Below are 25410 nucleotides of genomic sequence, written 5' to 3'. Positions count from 1 at the left end.
AGACGGACAAGGTCCAGGGGTTTACGTTTGGACGTGTTCCATGTGGCCAGTCGCCCTGTCCCTCCCAGAGTTTCGCTTCTGAGCTAATGCGCTGAAAAGCCTTTATTTGATTGACTTTTAATGTAGACCGCTGGGGGCTTTTCTGAAATCCATCAGTCAGTCTCTGTGTGTGTGGAGGCCAAGGTCACTGACGTCTTTATGAAGTGTGGGCGTCGGGAGGAATCTCGGACTATGGTTGATTGGATAATTTGGGTTCATGTAGAGGTCAAGGCTATCTGAGGCAACATGCACTTTTGCGCCTCAAAGCTCATACCACTTAACAGTCTACACCTCAATTCTAAGCTTCTCTACCCTTAGTTCCTATCTCAGTCCTTATGGAAAGCTATACTATACACTGATGGAATGTGACCATATACGTACATACATAAATGGGTGATACATTGGCCTTTATTTGGATGGCCTTTCAAATCTGTAGCAGACAAAAAGCAGATAAAAAGTACATTGGCATTACAAATCTAGCTAGATATTACTACTCCCAATGGAAACTCTTCTAAATATAGTCTTGATATTTTGAAGGTTAACAAATTTGAGTTGTTTTTATACTTGGAGTTTTGTAACCTGTCTACTCATATGATAGTGTTGTCATGGGAACAACACGAACCAGGAATATTAAAAATAAAAAGGTCTTTACACAACTAGATCTGGGACACCTTTTTTTATTTTGGAGTGGGAATAAAAAGTCAAACAAACCTATTATTGAAGCATTCACACATCATTTAAACCTCAGTGTGCTTTTGTACACGCGCATCTTGTATGAGAAACACAGCAAAGCCTGTCACAATCCACTTAGTCAAAGGCGACTGGAGAAACAGATCGTCAAATTAAAACATTTAATATTGTACCCCACAGACACATTCCTGCCATTTGAAAGTAGGCAAACCAAAATGTCCACCACAGAGTAAGGAACCTAAAAAGTGTCCTTAAAATAAATCAGCTTTGGTACTTGGAAAAATCTAACTTATAACATTCTTCATTGACAAAATTATACATTCTACCCCTAAAATGTTCAATGCACTTTCAAAAACTGGATGCAACTGATGCATACATAGTTCAGATAGAACACCTTGCATTGCTTTCATATAAGAGGTCTGTTCTATTTTTGCAAGGTTGTGTGCAACTGTGCGTTGATAATCACATCTACTGGTACGTGAGCAGATCAAGAGGAGTATAATTATAACAGTAGCTAGTGTTAGCCTCTGATCTGGCAGGGTTGGTTGGTTTGAGACAGCATTAGGTTTGCTGTGTGAACAACACCCATTACATGAGGGCCACACTGAACACTGTCTAATCAAATCATTATCTCACTTATGAGTCAGACAACCCATGACCGTGTAGCTGGATTTCACTGTTTTTGTGCCATATGTTTGTCTACAGCAGCAGGGGAAGGGTTGAATAACCCCTGTCATGTTGAAAGTCTGGGAGTTCTGTGGGAGCTAACTGAGGACTGTTCATGCTCTGTTAGTACATAGGGCTATCTACCAGGCATGCAGGGGTCAATTTACGAACAGCTGAGGTACAATGCTGAGAATTAGTAAAAAGTGCAGATTTCTCACGCCGACAATAGCCTAGGTGCTCCTCAGTCACCCGTTTAGTGCTTTTTCTTGTCTTTGTGCATTCAAAATTATTTATTTGTAAAGGGTAGCAGCCAGTCCCTCCCTAGTTTCTGTGTGGAGAATGGTTGGGGTTGCTTTGTTTGGGATAAAAACATCGGAGGAAAGGAAAGGCACAGAGCTTTTTTTTAACTAATAGCTTCCTACCTCTGCTGCAGTTCTGCAGAGGATTTAGACTGCCCTGTCCACTGTGATCACTGTCAACAGCTATAATAATAATTATCACATAAAATCAGTGACCCTCCCCAAGGCTCTCAGACACACTCCTCTGACAATAGAAAAGTCACAACAAAAACAAAACCTAAACCACCTCCACACTATTTTTCCCCTTCACTAAATTCAATGCAGACAGGATATAGCCTCGCAAACACACAAGTCACAATCAACATTTAGCTACAAATTACAGACAAACAAACAGGGTAATTTATTGTGTCCACAAATGTTCATTCTTTACACGGAGGCCTTTAACTAACCCTCCAAGTTGACAAAGGTTCTCACAGGCCGTTTAACTTTACTGAGTTCCATGCCCATCCTCCTCCTCATTATGGTAGGACAGTGGGTAAAGCCGTAAAGAAGCTCTCCTTTTCATTTGTCATCTGAACGGTTGCCAGAGACAGGTGTGTACAGCCATGGTTAGGGGAGTTTGCCTCAGAAGTGTTGATTAAAGCATTACCAGGAAGAGACAGAGCAGTGGACACGCAACATGAACAGAGGAAGATCTTATCTCACAGTGCTGATGTACACTCTCTGTTCATCTCGGTAAATCAATATTTTGAGACATCGGAGACATCGTTTGGCTGAGTTAATTTACAACTGACCTCCAAAGTAGTCAAGCTAAACATGGATACCATCAAGATGTAATTACTCTAGTCCCATTCCTGCTTTTGAAAAACAGACGACGTGACTGGATCTTAACTACTCTGACCACCACTATAACAGGCTTCAGTGCTTTTGGCCGCAGGCTTTACAACCACACACACCAAACAACAACACTGATCAAAACTCACACACATAAAGTCGATTTCAAAAAGATGCTCAGTAAACTTTCAAAAGCACATCATATGTCATAACACTTTTCTCAAAATTGTATTTCACAAAAATGTTCTTGGGTTGGGTTTTTTACCCACAGGCCAGCGACAATGACAACAAAGAGACAAAAAGCGCTGCTGCAGTGCATTCTGGGATTTAGTAAAAATTTACAGACCCCAACTCTTAGAGTGATGATACACCAGTGTATATACAATTTAATAGGTCGGCCTAAGCATTCAGCTATGTCTAGTCTTATCCAGTGGATCAGTATTCCCACTCATCTGTCTTCATGTCCAGATAGCTGAGGATGTTTTGGGCAAACTTGACTGCCTGCTTGCGGGCCACCTTGGTCATCTCATCACCCTGTGGGTCAACTGCGTCCAGAGCCAGCAGCTGTTTGGTCAGAAGCTCCTCAAGCAATATGTAGCTCTTGTCGGCCCGCTTGCCGTTGAAGCAGAGTACCTGGGCCTGGAGGTCTGACAGGCTGCCCAGGACCATCCACACAGCCCTGTGTTGTGGGGGCTCGTTAGGGCCGGGCTGGCGGCAGATCAGGGCCTCACGGAGGTCCAGGAAGGTGATTACAGCCTGGACCTCCAGCACAGCGCGCCGGCGGGCCTCACGGATACAGGGGTTACGGGCTGTGTCCACCTGGTCCAGGTGTGTGAGGAGACTCTGGAGCTCAGGCTTGGGCCTAAAGAGGTCGCCCACCCCACAGTGTCGCAGGACCTCCCCCCGCAGCTGGCCCACCCGACCCCGCACCGCCTCAATCTGACGGATTGAGTCATTCTGCGCCAAGTCATACCTGAAAAAATAAAGATATATACAACATCAAATTTCTGAGCCAAGTTGTACCTGAAAGCATGTATACTGTATTTCCTTTCTGTACTATTATTTGTAATTCTAGTAAAGCTGCGTACCTGCGCGTGTCGTCTCCCTCTCCCTCCAGGTCCAGGTGTTTGAGCAGGCCGTTGATCTCCTCCACCACCTGTTTGCGGTAGTTCCTGACCGCTGCGTTCCCCGACACGTCCAGGGCGTCCAGCTCCACCAGGAGCTCAGTGAGCACGCGGGACAGGTGGGCACAGCTATCCCTCCCACTCAGCCCCATCAGCAGGGCCACCAGCTGGCTGCGCGCCCCACTCACCTGCACCATCACCTGGTTGATCTTCTGCACGGCCACATGCGTGTCTTCTGACAGGGGGAGAGTCTGCTGGCGCGTGCGCCCTTCGATCACGTCCTGCACGGCACACAGTCGTGTCAGGGCCCGGTAGCGAGCCTTGCGTAGGGGCACACTTCCTCCTGTCTTTACCTGGGTGAGCCTTAGTATCAGCTCCTGCACGGCGTCCACCAGCTCATCACTGATCTCTGATGTGCCCCCGGCCCGCTGCGGTTCCACCACCCCCTGCTCCACCAGCCTCTGGGCCTCCCGGCTCAGCTCCTCGATGGCCAGGCGGGACGGGTGGGTGGCGTTCTCCTCCAGGTAGCGCAGCAGCCCCTCCACCTCCTGGGCTGATCTCTTGCGTGCCCCCTGTAGGTCTGCCCTGCCCTCTGTGTCCACCTGGTCCACCTCCAGGAGCAGCTGGGTCAGCTCGCGCTCCAGCCGCCGATACTCCCGCTCGTTCTTCAACCCGCTGAAGGTGCACACCTGAGGGCCCAGAGATTGGACCTCCCGCTGGACCTCATAGAGCCGTATCATGGCTGGGTGCTGCTGCTGCTGCTGCTGGCTGCCATGGTCCATCCTCTTTCCACCATCAAAGGGCTTTCCAAACAAGCTGCAAAACAGGCACAGCACAAATACAACAACAAAAGTTAATAACTAAACACATTCATAGCCTACACTCTCTAAAATGTTATATTTTTTCTATCAATTGTTCAACCTTAAAATAGGAATACGTGAAGAAAAAAATAAGCTTATCAGTATGAGGCTTGTCCAATTCAATATGTTAGGCCAGGTGTTCTTGTTTCCATTATGTAATGTTGACCTAAGCCGCCTGCGGTTTTCCAAGCTCCACCCAAAATAAAAACAAGCATGAACAAGCCGCCTTTGTACACTGTTATTACCTCAAAGGACAAAGAGCTACTGGAGGTTTAAATGCACTTGATCAACGTACAATACCACTTTGTTAGTGTGACCGTTTAACCAACAAGAATTATGCAGGCATGTCCTAAAAACAGGCAATAAATTAATTAAACATTCAATGATAACACTAGCATGACAATCATTCAACTCCTTACTGAAAGTAGGCTACAGCTCTAGACTCAGTGCCGGCTACTATTTAAGCTTATGTCCAAGGCTGTCTAATGAACACCACTGAACTAAGTCTAATTACTGCAGCGACAACAACGCCGTTTTACACCCCAGGTCCGAAATAACCATAATTGAGTTACATTCTTCAGAGAACATCTGAGCGGACTGAAAATGACACCCAACAGAACTAATTCCCTCACTCAAAGATGACTGTTTTCCTAATCGTATCAAATAGTCAACAACACTACTTACAAAAACTCCAGAGGGAAAACTCAATTAATAAAATCAAGCTGGCTCAGGTAAGATCAAGCTGGCTCAAAAGAACACACCAGTAGCCTAAGTTTTGCACCATCGGCATACAGACACTGCAGATTGAGAGGCTCTCAAAATATTGTATTTGCAGGCTGCTGCTATACCATGGTGATGTGTCTATAATGTCACAATAGACAGGTCATTCTTCTCATTCTTAAAAGAGACAGTGTGTCACTGTTGTTCACCATATGAGAGGGATTCTTCCAAAGGGGATTATGGTGAGAGAGAGTGCCGATTTGGCAGTCATTATGGGATTACTAGGGTCCATTTAAACCATATTTAGACAGTCCCGAGGAAAACATGTCTATTGGTTAAATTGCAATACCATTCAGATAATACACCCTTAATGAAAAGCCTCAAATACTGTCGGTGTGACATAGGTTTCGTCACCAAACCCACTGGTTACAGGTCATCTATAAATATCTGCTAGGCAAATCTCTGCCTTATCTTAGCTCATTGGTCACTACAGCAACACCCACCCGTAGTATGCGCTCCAGCAGGTATATCTCACTGGTCATCCCCAAAGCCAACACCTCCTTTGGCCGCCATTCCTTCCAGTTCTCTGCTGCTAATGACTGGAACAAACTGCAAAAATCTCTGAAGCTGAAGACTCTTATCGCCCTCACTAACTTTAAGCATCAGTTGTCAGAGCAGCTTACCGATCACTGCACCTGTACACAGCCCATCTGTAATTAGCCCACCCAACTACCTCATCCCCATATTGTTATTTATTTTGCTCATTTGCACCCCAGTATCTCTATTTGCACATCATCTTCTGCACATCTATCACTCCAGTGTTAATACTAAATTGTAATTATTCTGCACTATGGCCTATTTATTGCCTTACCTCCATAACTTACTACATTTGCACACACTGTATATCGATTTTCTATTGTGTTATTGACTGTATGTTTTGTTTATCACATGTGTAACTCTGTGTTGTTGTTGTTTTTAATCGCACTGCTTTGCTTTATCTTGGCCAGGTCGCAGTTGTAAATGAGAACTTGTTCTCAACTGGCCTACCTGGTTAAATAAAGGTGAAATAAAAAAATTAATAATATAGCCTATCTGTAGTATTGTCTCAGGAGAGCCACTGGAAAAAGTCAGTGGAGACAATATAGGCCTTATAGTATTCTCCTATTTGCCATATGTTTGTCAGAAGGGTCGTTCCACCTCAAAAAGCACAAGAAAGAGGATTAACACCCACCATTGCAGATTGTTCTGAAATCTATTTTGTTGCTAGTAACGGATAAGATTAGCATTCCGGCAGGATTCGTATTATATTCAATAAATATAGGAACTAACATCTGATTTGGACCAAACTTTTTTTTCTAACCATGACGAATCCAAAGAAATTGTCAAACAATGACTATACAGTATCAGTTCTCTGTGTTTGACAAGTAGTATGGAGCTACGGCTTTGAGTATTGTTTCTTCATCCTATTTAATGTATTCTCAGTGAATTTGTTTTTGTTTGTTTTTCCCTGTTCAATTAGTCATTTAAGTTGTTAGGTTTATATCCTATCCTACATCCTGATAATACCAGGTTCTGACCACTAAATGGTGCTGTTCCTGTTATTAGGTAATTTTGTTTAAGAACCCCTCCTCAATGTTTAAGGGATAGTTCACCCAAATTACAAAATTACATATTGGTTTCCTTACCGTGTAAGCAGTCTATGGACAAGGTATAAGCAGTCTATGGACAAGGTATGACAGGAACCCATACATTGGTTTTGTTTACCTGGCCACTGTTTCAAATGCTAACTTTTTTGCAGTTATGGCAAACATGAAGCGTGAAAACGCTAATATGGGTACCATTGACTTGAATTGGATTTGTGTCACAAATGCTTAAAAAGTTAGCATTTGAAACAGTGGCCAACAAAACCAAAGCATGGGTTGATGTCATATCTTGTCAATTCATGGGTTGCATGTTTCGTCAAAATATTGTTTTGAATGTTCGTTTTGGACTGATACCCGACTGAGCACTCTACTCAATGCATCGTCAATGAGCACTGATGAAGATTTAATCAAAAGTGGCTTGGAAATATAATGACATTTAAAAGGAGGCAAATAATTAGTAGGAAAACCTTTTGTCATCATTTTGATGTAACCATATTGACTTTAGATGCAGTATAACATTTGCTAGCTAGCTAAGATTGAGGGGAGACCACTGGATTTTAGTTCGCTAACGTTAGCATTGTTAGCTATGTTTGACAAACTTTTAATAGCTAATGATAACTTTGCCATCTGTCTAAAGTAAATTTACGACATGATAATGCTGACAAAGTTGTTTCCTACTAAATATTTGACTACTTTAGCAATGCCATCGTATTTCCAGGCACTATAGTGTAATTTAGATGAAACCGTTAGCCTCCATCCAGAATGACTGGCCTTATCACCACTTTAGGGCACCACTGTTGCACCGCCGATAGAGGGCGGCTTGAGAACGTTCATAACAATGGCATAACACGACCGAGTGACAGATTTGCAACCTATGAATAGACTGCTTACAGGGTAAGGAAACCAATGTAATTTTGTAATTTGGGTGAACTATCCCTTTAACATTGAGGGGGAAATCTTCCAGCTTTTTTCACCTATTAGCAGGAACAATGCCATCTAGGTGGTCAGAACCTGGTAATATCAGGATGTAGGATGGGACATAAACTTAACAACTTCAATGACACATTTCTCTGAACAGGGGAAGAAAATAATTACCAAATTCACTGAGAATACATTACAAAGGATGAAGAAACAATACTCAGAGCCGCAGCTCCATACTACTTGTCAAACATAGAGAACTGATACTGTATACTCGTTGTTGTGTTGGGATTGGGGTGGGGTGCGGGGGATCAGTGGGTGGCTTTTGAACATTTCTTTTTCTTAGTCATTGTTCATAAAAAAAGGTTTGGTCCAAATAGGATGTTAGGTACTATATTTACTGAATACTATATGAATCCTTTAAATTAAAATTTGTAAATTTGGGTGCAATCAATTTGCTTACTTTTATCAGAGATCAAATTATATTTCAACAAAATAATGTTGTAGGAATGTTAATCTTATCTGTTTCTAACTACAGAAACGATTTGAGAACAATGTAAGATGGTGGGTGTCATGGCTTGCTGAATTGAAATGGAACGACCCAGAAAGGACAACAGGTATTTTTCTGAGGGGTAACAGAGAAATGAAAGAGAAAAGGATTTCATTTTTCCAGAACAGGCCTCAGGGGAGAGACAGACACTAGGCTACTTGTTGTCTTTTGAATTAATATAACCAGACACAGTAGTATGAAATACCATCTCAAATAATACTGTGCTGCTATTGTACTCCTACCTAAAAGTATGGTGACGACCATGGGCCGAATTCACACAAATCGACAACTAGACTTTCACAACAAAATCCTATTGACATGAGTGCATGATTACACAACCACCAAAAACAATGTTAAAGCTAGGTACGTTGAATAAAACAGCATATTTTTCATTTTGCTGTCAGTTTCGGATGAGCAATAAATAAAACCCAAAAGGCTAGTCAAGCCTCCCAGATGTGTAACCCCTCTCTGTATGCCAGGGAGAGGTAGCCTATCAGGAAGAGACAGACATTGTTATGACCACATTCTGAGTGTCCGGAGAGGGCCCCAAACCAGGATGCCACCGGCAAATGCCCCTTTTCTGGCCACAATGGGGCAAGGCTTGGGCTACCTGTGAGGCCAACAGCTTACAAATCAAAGATCGCCCAACACAGAACCCGATCAGAACAAGCTTGAGGTCTTCTGTGGGCTGCCAACATGGCTAATATGTTTACATAACCTAGACCCATGTCATCAATACATTGATACCTGTAGTCTAGAATTGATCTGTGTAAGGCAGGGATCATCAACTTAATTCAGCTGCAGACCGATTTTTTTGGGAGCGGATGGTCAGGGGGCCGGCACATAATTACAAATAATTTGTACACTGCCCAAACAGATTTAACATTTGACTAACACATAATAATTTCAAACCTTACTTACATTTGTATACAATCACATCCATTTCTCTATTATGCATGGACATATTTTGGAGCAGATTTCCTCAATTTAAATCACTTTGAGCTGATTTGCTGGTGTTTTTAGTATTTTATGTCCAACAATAAAAAAAATAAACATTGGTTCAGAAAACTTGGGGGGCAAAATAAAATTACCAGTTGGGGAACCCTGATGTAAGGTGATGCTCTATGAGGCTTACTGTCTGAGAGACCCATTCTCCAATACGACTTCTAGAACAGTCCCTCTTCAAACGCAGCAACCCACTGAGCAAATACTTTGCATTGCATGCATGCATACCTACCTACCTACAGTAACGTTACTACATGCCTACTACATGGGGCTTTAAGCATTATGTCATCGTAAGCAGCCGATCTAATAATTTACTTTCCCACCAAATGGGGATAGAAATAGCAGCGAACACAACAACAGTGTCACTGCAAAGAATGCATGCACCAACTCACATACCGTCACATAGGCCAGGGGCAGCCCTGCAAGCCTATCTCTCAGACAAAACGTATTTTCAATCTGTCAGTTGCTAGGTTGCTGTTTCAATGTAACAGACGCCAGCAATGTCCCACCACCATCCCAGCTGCGCATGAAATGTCTCACCTTTTCAAAGCGCCAAAGACATTCGCGCACATTTCTAAAGATGTCCGTTTCCATCAGCTAGCCGACAATGATCATAATCGCTGTAGTGTCATCCAAATATGTATCCTTTCTCTTTATGTAGCTATGTAAGGATCATTTGTTTTCAATGGCTGATTCACCTCGGTACAGTACGACAGCACTAAGCACTGCATTGTTGCCCCTCCCACACACCAATTCAGAGGGTTTGTTCACGCGCGTCATAAACTAGTCTTCAGTGGACTGTACAACGGGATCGTAGACAGATTTGCGCAGGAGTTTGATGTTATAATTCCTATTAAAAACAATTCGAAATGTATTGTATTTACATGGGATATCAAGCACTTGGCATCTCTGGCAGAAACTTGAGACCAACTAAGGTGCTGCTGGAATACCACAATGAAATAGATTCAATTTTCGCAACTATATTTCTATGCCAACTTCCATATACATAGAGCAGGGGTGTCAAACTCATTCCATGGAGGGCCTAGTGTCTGCAGGTTTTTGGTTTTTCCTTTCAATTAAGCCCTAGACAACCAGGTGTGGGGAGTTCCTTACTAATTAGTGACCTTAATTCATCAATCAAGGACAAGGGAGGAGTGAAAACCCGCAGCCACTCGGCCCTCCGTGGAATGAGTTTGACACATGTGACATAGAGGATTTAAGAGGTAAGACTGCCTGTACACAAAATGAATTAGTTACGGCCCAGGGGCTTAAATTCAGAATAACGTAATGTTGCAGAACATTCAGACAGAAGTGTATATCCTAGAACAGACCACAAGATTTGAGCGATGGTCAGCCAAGACATATAGAATCTGGAAATTTGACCATGATTCATAACCACCTACTGGCAACAGTGTAGAACACATCGTAGGGACTGTGGAGAATGGTTGACCACTGAATGACCGATGGTCGGCCTTGGGCCCCCTACTTATGGTGTGTAATGCAGAATATGACAGGTAATTGTGTCAGTTCATATTTAGCCTATATCTGCAACATTGAACATGAATAGGTCCCGGGTATCTTCTCTGTTTGTTTCTGTTTGCTGCCTACTGAATATGAGATAGATTTGTAAACACTATGACCAGTTGAGTAGTGGAGTGTAAATGCACCACAATCCGCGTTAATCCACCTATTGTTTTACCATTGCATCACTAACTGTGACCTAGGAACATACAGAGAAGGAACTGCCAGTTGCATCATAATAGCCCGGAAGTAAAGCCGCAATGGGAGCCAAATTTGAAATGGAGCAGGGTGAGGAAAAAAATTGCATTAAAACACAATTTAAATGTACACTGAACAAAAATATAAATGCAACATGTAAAGTGTTGGTCCCATGTTTCATGAGCTGAAATAAAAGATCCCTGAAATTTTCCATATGCACAAAAAGCTTCTCTCTCTCAAATGTTGTGCACAAATTTGTTTACATCCCTGTTAATGAGCATTTATCCTTTGCCAAGATAATCCATCTACAGTGGCTTGCGAAAGTATTCACCCCCCTTGGCATTTTTCCTATTTTGTTGCCTTACAACCTGGAATTAAAATTGATTTTTGGGGGGTTTGTATCATTTGACTTCACCAATTTGGACTATTTTGTGTATGTCCATTATGTGAAATCCAAATAAAAATCCATTTAAATTACAGGTTGTAATGCAACAAAATAGGAAAAACGCTAACGGGGATGAATACTTTTGCAAGGCACTGTACCTGACAGGTTTGGCATATCAAGAAGCTGATTAAACAGCATGATCATTGCACAGGTGCACCTTGTGCTGGGGACAATAAAAGGTCACCTAAACGTAAAGTTGTCACACAACACAATGCCACAGATGTCTCAAATTGAGGGAGCGTGCAACTGGCATGTTGACTGCAGGATTGTCCACCAGAGCTGTTCCCAGATAATCAAATGTTAATGTCTCTACCATAAGCCGCCTCCAACGTCGTTTTAGAGAATTTGGCAGTACGTCCAACCGGACTCACAACCGCAGACCACATATATGGCTTTGTGTGGGCGAGCGGTTTGCTGATGTCAACGTTGTGAACAGAGTGCCCCATGGTGACGGTGGGGTTATGGTATGGGCAGGCATCAAATCAAATCAAATTCTATTTGTCACATACATGTGTTTAGCAGATGTTATAGCGGGTGTAGCGAAATGCTTGTGCTTCTAGCTCCAACAGTGCAGTAATATCTAACAAGTAATATCTAACAAGATCACAACATATACCCAATACACACAAAACTAGTAAGGAATGGGATTTAAGAATACATATATGGACAAGCAATGACAGAGCGGCATTGACTAAGTAGAATATTATGGAATAGAATGCAGTATATACATATGAGATGAGTAGTGCAAGATATGTAAACATTATTAAAGTGACTAGTGTTCCATTTCTTAAAGTGGCCAGTGATTTCAATAGGCAGCAGCAGCCTCTAATGTGCTAGTGATGGCTATTTAACAGTCTGATGGCCTTGAGATAGAAGCTGTTTTTCATTCTCTCTGTCCCAGCTTTGAGGCACCTGTACTGACCTCGCCTTCTGGATGATAGCGGGGTGAACAGGCAGTGGCTCGGGTGGTTGATGTCCTTGATGATCTTTTAGGCCTTCCTGTGACATCGCGGTGCTGTATGTGTCTTGGAGGGCGGGTAGTTTGCCCCCGGTAAGGCGTTCGGCAGGCCGCACTCAATGGATGCTCTCAATTGTGCATCTGTAAAAGTTTGTGAGGGTTTTTGGTGCTAAGCCGAATTTCTTCAGCCTCCTGAGGTTGAAGAGGCTCTGTTGCACCTTCTTCACCACACTGTCTGCGTGTGTGGACCATTTCAGTTTGTCTGTGATGTGTACGCCAAGGAACTTGAAGCTTTTCACCTTCTCCACTGCAATCCCATCGATGTGGATAGGGGGGTGCACCCTCTGCTGTTTCCTGAAGTCCAAGATCATCTCCTTTGTTTGTTGATGTTGAGTGAGAGGTTATTTTCCTGGCACCACACTCCCAGAGCCCTCACCTCCTCCCTGTAGGTGGTCTCATCATTGTTGGTAATCAAGCCTACTACTGTTGTGTCGTCTGCAAACTTGATGATTGAGTTGGAGGCGTGCTTGACCATGCAGTCATGGGTGAACAGGGAGTACAGGAGGGGGCTGAGCACGCACCCTTGTGTTGAGGATCAGCGAAGTGGAGATGTTGTTTCCTACCTTCAACCTGGGGGCGACCCGTCAGGAAGTCCAGGACCCAGTTGCACAGGGCGGGGTTCAGACCCAGGGCCTTGAGCTTAATGAAGAGCTTGGAGGGTACTATGGTGTTGAATGCTGAGCTATAGTCAATGAACAGCATTCTTACATAGGTATTCCTCTTGTCCAGATGGGATAGGGCAGTGTGCAGGCGATTGCATCGTCTGTGGATCTATTGGGGCGGTAAGCAAATTGAAGTGGGTCTAGGGTGACAGGTAAGGTAGAGGTGATATGATCCTTGACTCTCAAAGCACTTCATGATGACAGAGGTGAGTGCTACAGGGCAATAGTCATTTAGTTCAGTTACCTTTGCTTTCTTGGGTAAAGGAACAATGGTGGCCATCTTGAAGCATGTGGGAACAGCAGACTGGGAAAGGGAGAGATTGAATATGTCCATAAACACACCAGCCAGCTGGTCTGCGCATGCTCTGAGGACGCGGCTAGGGATGCCGTCTGGGCCGGCAGCCTTGCGGGGGTTAACATGCTTAAATGTCTTAGTCACGTCGGCCATGGAGAAGGAGATGCCACAGTCCTTGGTAGTGGGCCTCGTCCATGGCACTGTGATATCCTCAAAGCGGGCGAAGAAGGTGTTTAGCTTGTCTGGAAGCGAGACATCGGTGTCGGCGACGGCGACGTGGCTGGTTTTCCTTTTGTAATCCGTGATTGTCTGTAGACCCTGCCACATAACTCTCGTATCTGAGCCGATGAATTGCGACTCCATTTTGTCTCTATACTGATGTTTTTCCAGTTTAATTGCCTTGCGGAGTGAGTAGCTAAACTGTTTTTATTCTGCCATATTCCCAGTCACCTTGCCATGGTTGAATGCGGTGGTTCGCACTTTCAGATTTGCGCGAATGCTGCCATCTATCCACGGTTTCTGGTTAGGGTAGGTTTTAATAGTCACAGTCGGCACAACATCACCTATACACTTCCTGATAAACGCAGTCACCGTTTCAGTGTATACGTCTAAATTATTTTCGGAAGCTACCCGGAACATATACCAGTCCGCGTGATCAAAACAATCTTGAAGCGTGGATTCCGATTTGTCAGACCAGCGTTGAATAGTCCTTAGCACGGGTACTTCCTGTTTGAGTTTCTGCCTATAGGAAGGGTGAAGCAAAATGGAGCCGAAAGGAGGGCGGGGGAGGGCCTTATAACCATCCCAGAAGTTCGAATAGCAATGGTCGAGGAATTTAGCAGCGTGAGTACAACAGTCGATATGTGGATAGAACTTCGGCAGCCCAGTCCTCAAACTTGCTTTGTTAAAATCCCCAGCTACAATAAATGCAGCCTCAGGATATGTGGTTTCCAGTTTGCATAAGGTCCAGTGAAGTTCTTTGAGGGCCGTCTTGGTATCGGCTTGAGGGGGGATATACACGGCCGTGACTATAACCAAAGAAAATTATCTTGGGAGATAATACGGTTGGCATTTGATTGTGAGATATTCTAGGTCGGGTGAACAGAAGGACTCGAGTTCCTGTATGTTCCTACAATTATACCATGAGTCGTTGAAACACACACCTCTGCCCTTCTGCTTCCCGGAGAGATATTTATTCCTGTCTGTGCGATGAACTGAGAACCCATCTGGCTGGACCGATTCCGACAGAATATCCTGAGAGAGCCATGTTTCCGTGAAACAGAGTATGTTACAGTCGTTGATGTCTCTCTGGAAAGAAATCCTTGCCCGTAGTTCGTCGAGCTCGAGAGACTGAACATTAGCGAGTAGAATACTTGGAAGCGGTGGGTGGTTTGCGCGCCTCCTAAGTCAAACCAGCAGGCCGCTCCGAGTGCCTCTCCTCCGGCGGCGATGTTTTGGGTCAGCCGCTGGAATCAGTTCAGTTGCCCTGGGGAGAGCAAACAAAGGATCTGCTTCGGGAAAGTCGTATTCCTGGTTGTAATGCTGGTGAGTTACACTACAGGTCTGATATCCAATAGTTTTTCCCGGCTGTATGTAATGATGCAAAACACTTTCTGAGCTAATAATGTAAAAAATAATACATAAAAAAACAATATACTGCAAAGTTTCCTAAGAGCTAGTCGCGAGGCCGCCATCTTCGTCGGCGCCAAGATGTTATGTTCGTTGTCTGTAGCTTTATCGATGCCAATTTGAATGCACAGAGATACCGTGACGAGATCCTGAGGCCTATTGTCGTACCATTCATCCACCGCCATCCCCTCATGTTTCAGCATGATAATGCACAGCCCCATGTCGCAAGGATCTGTACACAATTCCTGGAAGCTGTAAATGTCCCAGTTCTTCCATGGCCTGCATACTCACCAGACATGTCACCCATTGAGCATGTTTGGGATGCTCTGGATCGACGCGTACGACAGCGTGTTCCAGTTCCCACCAATATCCAACAACTTTGAACAGCCATTGAAAAGGCGTGGGACAACATTCCACAGGCCACAATCAACAGCCTGATCAACTCTATGCGAAGGAGATGTGTCGCGCTGCATGAGGCAAATGGTGGTTACATCAGATACTGACTGGTTTTCTGATCCACAGCCCTACCTTTTTTTATAAAGGTATCTGTGACCAACATATGCATATCTGTATTCACAGTCATGTGGAATCCATAGATTAGGGCCTAATGAATTTATTTCAATTGACTGATTTCCTTATATGAACTGTAATTCAGTAAAATCTTTGAAAATTGTTGCATGTTGCGTTTATATTTTTGTTCAGTATATTTTTGAAAGGGCTGTGGTCACTATTCAATTAAAGGTGCAATATGCAGAAACTGCTCTGCCATTTCCTGGTTGCTAAAATTCTAAAAGTTTGCCTAATTTCAGTTTATGTGACAAAACAAGCAATAGTGTAGAGAATCATTCTACCTTCTAAACCGCTGTGAAATATATATAAAAATATATATATATTGCATTTTCAGCTTTTTGAAGGTTGTGTACAAAAACGAAAGTAAAAGAAGCAAAAGCTAAACTTAAGAATGGGAAAAATAGAAATAGGGCACAAAGAACAGATCTAACACTTCATAGGCTTGCTTTTAATGAGAATGACAGATCTATGTGAATTTGGTCGGGTCCCCCAAAAAGTTACATATTGCAGCTTTAATACATCCTATGGTAGTGGAGCTATTTTATAGTTTTTTTTCACAGGTCCATTATTTTCCTATTTACGTCTTATAGCAACCCTATATTGTTGGCAGCCCTGGTGTGAAGGAGAGGAATGGCAGAGCAGACCGTCATATGAGCCTAAATATTTTGATATGCCACTTGGAATTAAAATCTAAGAGGCCCAGTGCTTCTATAGTGAAAAGAAACTCACATCTGTGCCGTTTGGGAGCGATGTTGTTAGGCTACATTGTATTGTATTAAGAGGACAATGGAAATAAGTTTCTAAAATGTGTGTTATCCTGAATGATTTTTAAATGTATTGTATCCACATGTGGTTATATATATATATATATATATATATATATATATATATATATATATATATATATATATATATATATATATATATATATATATACACACACATACATACATACATACATACATACATACATACATACATACATACACACACATTCACTACAGGTCAAAAGTTTTAGAACATCTACTCATTCAAGGGTTTTCCTTTATTTTTACTATTTTCTACATTGTAGAATAATAGTGAAGACATCAAAGCTATGAAATAACACATATGGAATCATGTAGTAAATAAAAAAGTGTTAAACAAATCAAAATACATTTTATATTTGAGATTCTTCAAATAGCCACCCTTTGCCTTGACAGCTTTGCACACTCTTGGCATTCTCTCAACCAGCTTCACCTGGAATGCTTTTCACACAGTCTTGAAGGAGTTCCCACATATGCTGAGCACTTGTTGGCTGTTTTCCTTCACTCTGCAGTCCAACTCATCCCAAACCATCTCAATTTGGTTGAGGTCAGGGGATTGTGGAGGCCAGGTTATCTGATGCAGCACTCCATCGCTCTCTTTCTTGGTAAAATAGCCCTTACACAGCCTGGAGGTGTGTTGGGTCATTGTCCTGTTGAAAAACAAATGATAGTCCCACTAAGCCCAACCAGATGGAATGGCGTATCGCTGCAGAATGCTGTGGTAGCCATGCTGGTTAAGTGTGCCTTGAATTCTAAATAAATCACAGACAGTGTCACCAGCAAAGCACCCCCACACCATAACACATCCTCCTCCATGCTTTACGGTGGGAAATACACATGCGGAGATCATCCGTTCACCCACACCGCGTCTCACAAAGACACAGCGGTTGGTACCAAAAATCTCCAAATTGGACTCCAGACCAAAGGACACATTTCCACCGGTCTAATGTCCATTGCTCATGTTTCTTGGCCCAAACAAGTCTCTTCTTCTTATTTGTCTCCTTTAGTAGTGGTTTCTTTGCAGCAATTCGACCATGAAGGCCTGATTCACACAGTCTCCTCTGAACAGTTGATGTTGAGATGTGTCTGTGACTTGAACTCTGTGAAACATTTATTTGGGTTGCAATATCTGAGGCTGGTAACTCTAATGAACTTATCCTCTGCAGCTGAGGTAACTCTGGGTCTTACATTTCTGTGGCGGTCCTCATGAAAGTCAGTTTCATCATAACTCGATGGTTTATCCGACTACACTTGAAGAAACTTTCAAAGTTCTTGAAATGTTCCGTATTGACTGACCTTCATGTCTTAAAGTAATGATGGACTGTCGTTTCTCTTTGCTTATTTGAGCTGTTCTTGCCATAATATGGACTTGGTCTTTTACCAAATAGGGCTATCTTCTGTATACCACCCTACCTTGTCACAACACAACTGATTGGCTCAACCGCATTAAGAAGGAAAGACATTTCACAAATTAACTTTTAAGAAGGCACACCTGTTAATTGAAATCCATTCCAGGTGACTACCTCATGACGCTGGTTGAGAGAATGCCAAGAGTGTGCAAAGCTGTCATCAAGGCAAAGGGTGGCTATCTGAAGAATCTCAAATATATATTTTTTTGTTTAACACTTTTTTGGTTACTACATAATTCCATATGTGTTATTTCATAGTTTTGATGTCTTCACTATTATTCTACAATGTAGAAAATAGTAATAAATAAATAACTTGAATGAGTAGGTGTTCTAAAACTTATGACCGTTAGTGTATATACACTGCTCAAAAAAATGAAGGGAACACTTAAACAACACAATGTAACTCCAAGTCAATCACACTTCTGTGAAATCAAACTGTCCACTTAGGAAGCAACACTGATTGACAATACATTTCACATGCTGTTGTGCAAATGGAATAGACAACAGGTGGAAATTATAGGCAATTAGCAAGACACCCCCAATAAAGAAGTGGTTCTGCAGGTGGTGACCACAGACCACTTCTCAGTTCTTATGCTTCCTGGCTGATGTTTTGGTCACTTTTGAATGCTGGCGGTGCTTTCACTCTAGTGGTAGAATGAGACGGAGTCTACAACCCACACAAGTGGCTCAGGTAGTGCAGCTCATCCAGGATGGCACATCAATGCGAGCTGTGGCAAGAAGGTTTGCTGTGTCTGTCAGTGTAGTGTCCAGAGCATGGAGGCGCTACCAGGAGACAGGCCAGTACATCAGGAGACGTGAAGGAGGCCGTAGGAGGGCAACAACCCAGCAGCAGGACCGCTACCTCTGCCTTTGTGCAAGGAGGAGCAGGAGGAGCAATGCCAGAGCCCTGCAAAATGACCTCCAGCAGGCCACAAATGTGCATGTGTCTGCTCAAACGGTCAGAAACAGACTCCATGAGGGTGGTATGAGGGCCCGACGTCCACAGGTGGGGGTTGTGCTTACAGCCCAACACCGTGCAGGACGTTTGGCATTTGCCAGAGAACACCAAGATTGGCAAATTCGCCACTGGCGCCCTGTGCTCTTCACAGATGAAAGCAGGTTCACACTGAGCACATGTGACAGACGTGACAGAGTCTGGAGACGCCGTGGAGAACGTTCTGCTGCCTGCAACATCCTCCAGCATGACCGGTTTGGCGGTGGGTCAGTCATGGTGTGGGGTGGCATTTCTTTGGGGGGCCGCACAGCCCTCCATGTGCTCGCCAGAGGTAGCCTGACTGCCATTAGGTACCGAGATGAGATCCTCAGACCCCTTGTGAGACCATATGCTGGTGCGGTTGGCCCTGGGTTCCTCCTAATGCAAGACAATGCTAGACCTCATGTGGCTGGAGTGTGTCAGCAGTTCCTGCAAGAGGAAGGCATTGATGCTATGGACTGGCCCGCCTGTTCCCCAGACCTGAATCCAATTGAGCACATCTGGGACATCATGTCTCGCTCCATCCACCAACGCCACGTTGCACCACAGACTGTCCAGGAGTTGGCGGATGCTTTAGTCCAGGTCTGGGAGGAGATCCCTCAGGAGACCATCCGCCACCTCATCAGGAGCATGCCCAGGCGTTGTAGGGAGGTCATACAGGCACGTGGAGGCCACACACACTACCGAGCCTCATTTTGACTTGTTTTAAGGACATTACATCAAAGTTGGATCAGCCTGTAGTGTGGTTTTCCACTTTAATTTTGAGGGTGACTCCAACTCCAGACCTCCATGAGTTGATACATTTGATTTCCATTGATAATTTTTGTGTGATTTTGTTGTCAGCACATTCAACTATGTAAAGAAAAAAGTATTTAATTTCATTCATTCAGATCTAGGATGTGTTGTTTAAGTGTTCCCTTTATTTTTTTGAGCAGTGTATATTTTTTTATTGTAAAATAAATCATATTATTGTTTCGTCTTCAGAGTGCATTGGTGCACAAGTGATACATTGTATCATTTTGCTTGACAGTGAGAACCACGAGTTCTTTCAAGTTTCGCAATGTATGTTCTGAAGGTTTGCATAAAAATAAAGAGACTGGAGTAGCCTATAGGCTTACTATTTCATTTTTTTCACGCCATCTAAACTGATTGGATCTCCCCACCTACTGAACGAACACACTATACAGCGCAAAGCCCGCCACATGATCTCCAGGCCAGACCAGCCACTCCACCACTGCCTTGATCTCCCAGAAGGGAGGAGTTTCTCCCAGGGGTCATGTGGTCCTCTGTAGCTCAGCTGGTAGAGCACGGCGCTTGTAACGCCAAGGTAGTGGGTTCGATCCCCGGGACCACCCATACACAAAAATGTATGCACACATGACTGTAAGTCGCTTTGGATAAAAGCGTCTGCTAAATGGCATATTATTATTATTATATTATTATCACTATTATGAACAACTCCCCATATGGGCAGGTGTGGGGTGGGGTGGGAGGGTAGGAAAGTTATTTGTCTGACTGTTCCTATTGTTTGTTTTCTATATGTTTTGTTTAGGCCTATGTGATCTGTGAGAAGTGCTAAGATTTCCTCTTGTAGGACAAACGTGAAACTTAAATCGGAATTGCTTTCACTTTTCCATCATAATACCGTCATGATTCAAATGCATTGATATAGTTTCATTCAATCAATAAATAAAAGTTAATGCTGGTATTAATTTCTCCTTCATTGCATGTGGAGTTCAATAGCTCAAACTGAAGAGAATTTCTACGTTTCACACCTTCCCAATCCGGACCCAAACACACATTTGAGTTACACCCACGGGGGTCATTAACATATGTGGGATGTGATGGGTATAGGGTCTTCTCTATTCGCTACAGAAAAGTGTAAGGAATAATGTTAGGAAACAAGAATCTCAACCTACAGCAGTCAACTGATTTGGCATAAATAGAAGCAAGCACCAACAGCTTGATAAAAAGTGTCAAACCCACATGTGAAAAATTTAGTACAGTGAGGGAAAAAAGTATTTGATCCCCTGCTGATTTTGTACGTTTGCCCACTGACAAAGACATGATCAGTCTATAATTGTAATGTTAGGTTTATTTGAACAGTGAGAGACAGAATAACAACAAAAATATCCAGAAAAATGCATGTCAAAAATGTTATAAATTGATTTGCATTTTAATGAGGGAAATAGGTATTTGACCCCATCTCAATCAGAAAGATTTCTGGCTCCCAGGTGTCTTTTATACAGGTAACGAGCTGAGATTAGGAGCACACTCTTAAAGGGAGTGCTCCTAATCTCAGTTTGTTAACTGTATAAAAAGACACCTGTCCACAGAAGCAAATCAATCCATCAGATTCCAAACTCTCCACCATGGCCAAGACCAAAGAGCTCTCCAAGGATGTCAGGGACAAGATTGTAGACCTACACAAGGCTGGAATGGGCTACAAGACCATCGCCAAGCAGCTTGGTGAGAAGGTGACAACAGTTGGTGCGATTATTCGCAAATGGAAGAAACACAAAATAACTGTCAATCTCCCTCGGCCTGGGGCTCCATGCAAGATCTCACCTCGTGGAGTTGCAATGATCATGAGAACGGTGAGGAATCAGCCCAGAACTACACGGGAGGATCTTGTCAATGATCTCAAGGCAGCTGAGTTACATATGGGGTAAAAAAAACATTAAGTCAAAAATACAACAGAAAATATATATACAGTGTATGCGAATGTAGTAAGTTATGGAGGTAAGGTAATAAATAGGCCATAGTGCAAAATAGTTACAATTTCGTATAATACTGGAATGATAGATATGCAAAAGATGATGTGCAAATAGAGATACTGGGGTGCAAATTAGCAAAATAAATAACAATATGGGGATGAGGTAGTTGGGTGGGCTAATTTCAGAAAGGCTGTGTACAGGTGCAGTGATCGGTGAGCTGCTCTGACAACTGACACTTAAAGTTAGTGAGGGAGATAAGAGTCAGCTTCAGAGATTTTTGCAGTTCGTTCCAGTCATTGGCAGCAGAAAACTGGAAGGAATGGCAGCCAAAGGGGGTGTTGGCTTTGGGGATGACCAGTGAGATATACCTGCTGGAGCGCAGACTATGGGTGGGTGTTGCTATGGTGACCAGTGAGCTAAGATAAGACGGGGATTTGCCTAGCAGTGATTTATAGATGACCTGGAGCCAGTGGGTTTGGCGACGAATATGTAGTGAGGGCCAGCCAACAAGAGCGTACAGGTCACAATGGTGGGTAGTATATGGGGCTTTGGTGACAAAACGGATGGCACTGTGATAGACTACATCCAATTTGCTGAGTAGGGTGTTGGAGGCTATTTTGTAAATGACATCGCCGAAGTCAAGGATCGGTAGGATAATCAGTTTTACGAGGGCATGCTTGGCAGCATGAGTGAAGGAGGCTTTGTTGCGAAATAGGAAGACGATTCGAGATTTAACTTTTGATTGGAGATGCTTAATGTGAGTCTGGAAGGAGAGTTTACAGTCTAACCAGACACCTAGGTATTTGTAGTTGTCCACATACTCTAGGTTAGACCCGCCGAGAGTAGTGATTCTAGTCGGGTGGGCGGGTGCAAGCAGCGTTCGGTTGAAGAGCATACATTTCGTTTTACTAGTGTTTAAGAGCAGTTGGAGGCTACGGAAGGAGTGTTGTATGGCATTGAAGCTCGTTTGGAGGTTTGTTAACACAGTGTTCAATGAAGGGCCAGATGTATACAAAATGGTGTTGTCCGCATAGAAGTGGATCCGAGCGTCACCAGCAGCAAGAGCGACATCATTGATATACACAGAGAATAGAGTCGGCCCAAGAATTGAACCCTGTGGCACGCCCATAGAGACGGCCAGAGGTCCAGACAACAAGCCCCCCGATTTGACACATTGAACTCTATCTGAGAAGTAGTTGGTGAACCAGGCGAGGCAGTCATTAGAGAAACCAAGGCTATTTAGTCGGCCAATAAGAATGCGGTGGTTGACAGAGTCGAAGCTGAGATGTGTGCAAACCTGGTGGCTAACTACAAGAATCGTCTGACCTCTGTGATTGCCAACAAGGGTTTTGCCACCAAGTACTAAGTCATGTTTAGCAGAGGGGTCAAATACTTATTTCCCTCATTAAAATGCAAATCAATTTATAACATTTTTGACATGCATTTTTCTGGATTTTTTTGTTGTTATTCTGTCTCTCACTGTTCAAATAAACCTACCATTAAAATTATAGACTGATCATGTCTTTGTCAGTGGGAAAACGTACAAAATCAGCAGGGGATCAAATACTTTTTTCCCTCAATGTATAATATTTGGGGAATAGGTCCATGATAAAAACCAGAGAATAGAATACAATTGGATAAATTTGAAAAAATATTAGTTTCTAAAATCAATAAGGACAGCGCCCGGTGCTGAAAGTTGAGTCGGCAAATTTACTAACAAGAGGGCTTTGTTGGAGCACCATTTAATAAATAAGAGGTAGGCTTACCTGTTTGACAGACACAATTATGTTATCCATTTATTTGTCGCTATAGCTATTTCCTCCAATACTGTCACCATGCACTCCTTAAATAGGCCTACCTCCTTTCTGCGTCAGACTTTGGCCTCATGTCTGGGGTGGGAAATCAACTTCTGAAAGTACCATGCTTAGATTCATAATGACATCTCAGATTGAATTCTTTGCTAACAGCAACAGTTTCGTTGCAAACAAGACACACTGGTTTGGCATTGGAGAAATACATTTAAGATGAATATATTTTAATAGAGTAGGTATAGGCCTATTAATAGAGACATTGGTGATTTAACCACTGTAATCAGATTGAAATGATCACATTATTGTCATTGAATTGATTATCCCACTAACCACGTGTTAAATGTGTAGTGTGGGGATATGAATTGGGCAGATAGTAGGCTATATGTTCTGGCCCGCCGAGTAGCTACAAGCTCAGGAACAAATTGGTTAGAGGCCAAACCTAGAGGCCAAACCCCGATGTATATTGTAAATTCAAATCACCCCCTTCACCATCATCTTCATTCAGATTATTACAAAATTTGTGGATATAGGCTAGTGTTAAACTTGAAGAACCCGTGGTTGTCTCTGTAAAGTGAAATTGTTATTGCCAGTGCGCTCTGAAGACGAAACAACGATACAATGTAGCCTAACATCATCGCTCGCAAACGGCACAAATGTGAGATTTGTTTCACTATAGAAGCACTGGTGCTATTACATTTTAATTCCAGGTTGCATATCAAAATATTTAAGGGCATATCGGATAGTCTGCTCTGCCCATAACAGTCACACCAAGCATAGGTTTGCTAAAAGATTGAAATGGGAATATAATGTAGGCCTACCCGTGAAAAAACTATGAAATAGCTCCCCAATACTGTCAGATGTAAGCTATATATTTCATCTATTACATGAATGGTGACCACAGCTCTTCTGAAAATACATTTAAATAGTTTTTTAATGCGATTTTTCCACCCTGCTCTGTGTATTCAATGTATTGCATTTCCAATTTGCCTCCAAGTGTGGCTAGTTCCGGGGGTATTATGACTCATCTGACAGGTCCTTCTCTGTATGTTCCTAGACTGTGACCTTCTCGCTCCCATCTCAAATGATCATAATCTACAGGCCTATTAGACCACTATCTGAGTCACCTTGGAGTCTTTTCCCCACTCATGGGTCGTGTTCAGTAGTGGACAACATAGCCAGATCTATTTTGTTATTGGACAAGTTCATGTAGTTGTGAGCAGGAAGTCGCCCGCTTTGTATGATATCATATTGCTGAGTCTACCTTTAAAAAGTCCAAGGGCCCCATTCGAATTCCTTTAAAGTGCACCTTTCCTTCCTCAGTAGTCACTGATGACACATAATTGGACAGGTGAAAGCAAGGGCTCAACCAGATAACTTTCTCCTGTCCAGTTATTTTGAAGTTGTAATCAGTGATGGAAGGGGGAAGGAAAGCTTTAGCTAGCTACTTTTTGTAGAATTTAACGGGGCTCCAGATGTTGGAGAGGTCAATGAAGGCTCTTTGGAACAAGTGCACCGCTGGTCAACAAGGGACTCCCAGTCACATTTACATTTTACATTTTAGTCATTTAGTAGACGCTCTTATCCAGAGCGACTTACAGTTAGTGAGTGCATACATTTTTCATACTCGGTCCCTTGACAGCAATTTTGCTCTCTGAGAACATAAAAATGTCAGCCAAAGTGCAATAAATCCACACATATGAATGAAAACATCACTGTGGCGTCAAATTTGTTTAGCCTTTTAGGTACAAGCTAGCATGTAGGCTAGTTAGCTACATTGTAGATATCTGAACGGTGCTAGCTAAATAAATACATTTTAAATAATTTAGATAGCTAATAAACTGTAAGGAATATATGATAAGCTACATGTCCTCATTCTTACCTGCATAACCAACGTACAGCCATAATAGTGAAAAGATGGATATAATGCTAAACATTACCACGCACAACCACAAACCGAGATGTAGCGATTAGCTAGCTGGCTAGTACT

General features: G+C 42.9%; 1 protein-coding gene across 3 annotated transcripts; it reads right to left on the bottom strand.

Annotated features, from left to right (window-relative positions):
• Positions 1-700: 700 nt before the first annotated feature.
• LOC311145710 (BAG family molecular chaperone regulator 5-like) lies at positions 701-25410 on the bottom strand. 3 transcript variants are annotated; one of them, XM_084181979.1, is made up of 3 exons: positions 25303-25410; positions 3617-4468; positions 701-3501 (listed from the first exon to the last, which is right to left on the bottom strand). In XM_084181979.1, the coding sequence occupies exons 1-3, from the start codon at positions 25323-25325 to the stop codon at positions 2964-2966; spliced, it is 1413 nt and encodes a 470-aa protein (XP_084038105.1). In that variant the 5' UTR covers positions 25326-25410; the 3' UTR covers positions 701-2963. The 3 variants fall into 3 exon arrangements, with proteins under 3 accessions (XP_084038105.1, XP_084038104.1, XP_084038106.1); XM_084181978.1 differs by lacking the exon at positions 25303-25410 and adding an exon at positions 9889-10089; XM_084181980.1 differs by lacking the exon at positions 25303-25410 and adding an exon at positions 4574-4619.

This window comes from Coregonus lavaretus, assembly GCF_964263955.1.
Source record: "Coregonus lavaretus genome assembly, chromosome: 18".
NCBI classification, from domain to species: domain Eukaryota; kingdom Metazoa; phylum Chordata; class Actinopteri; order Salmoniformes; family Salmonidae; genus Coregonus; species Coregonus lavaretus.
This window is presented reverse-complemented; position numbering and strand designations above follow the sequence as displayed.

What these genes read in the sequence shown, in the direction of transcription:
- LOC311145710 (XM_084181978.1), bottom strand. Translation starts at nt 9,920, where the DNA reads ATGTGCGCGAATGTCTTTGGCGCTTTGAAAAG. An exon ending in GTCTTTGGCGCTTTGAAAAG is followed by an intron (nt 4,469 to 9,888) that starts GTGAGACATTTC and finishes CCTGTTTTGCAG; the next exon opens with CTTGTTTGGAAAGCCCTTTG. An exon ending in GAGGGAGACGACACGCGCAG is followed by an intron (nt 3,502 to 3,616) that starts GTACGCAGCTTT and finishes TTATTTTTTCAG; the next exon opens with GTATGACTTGGCGCAGAATG.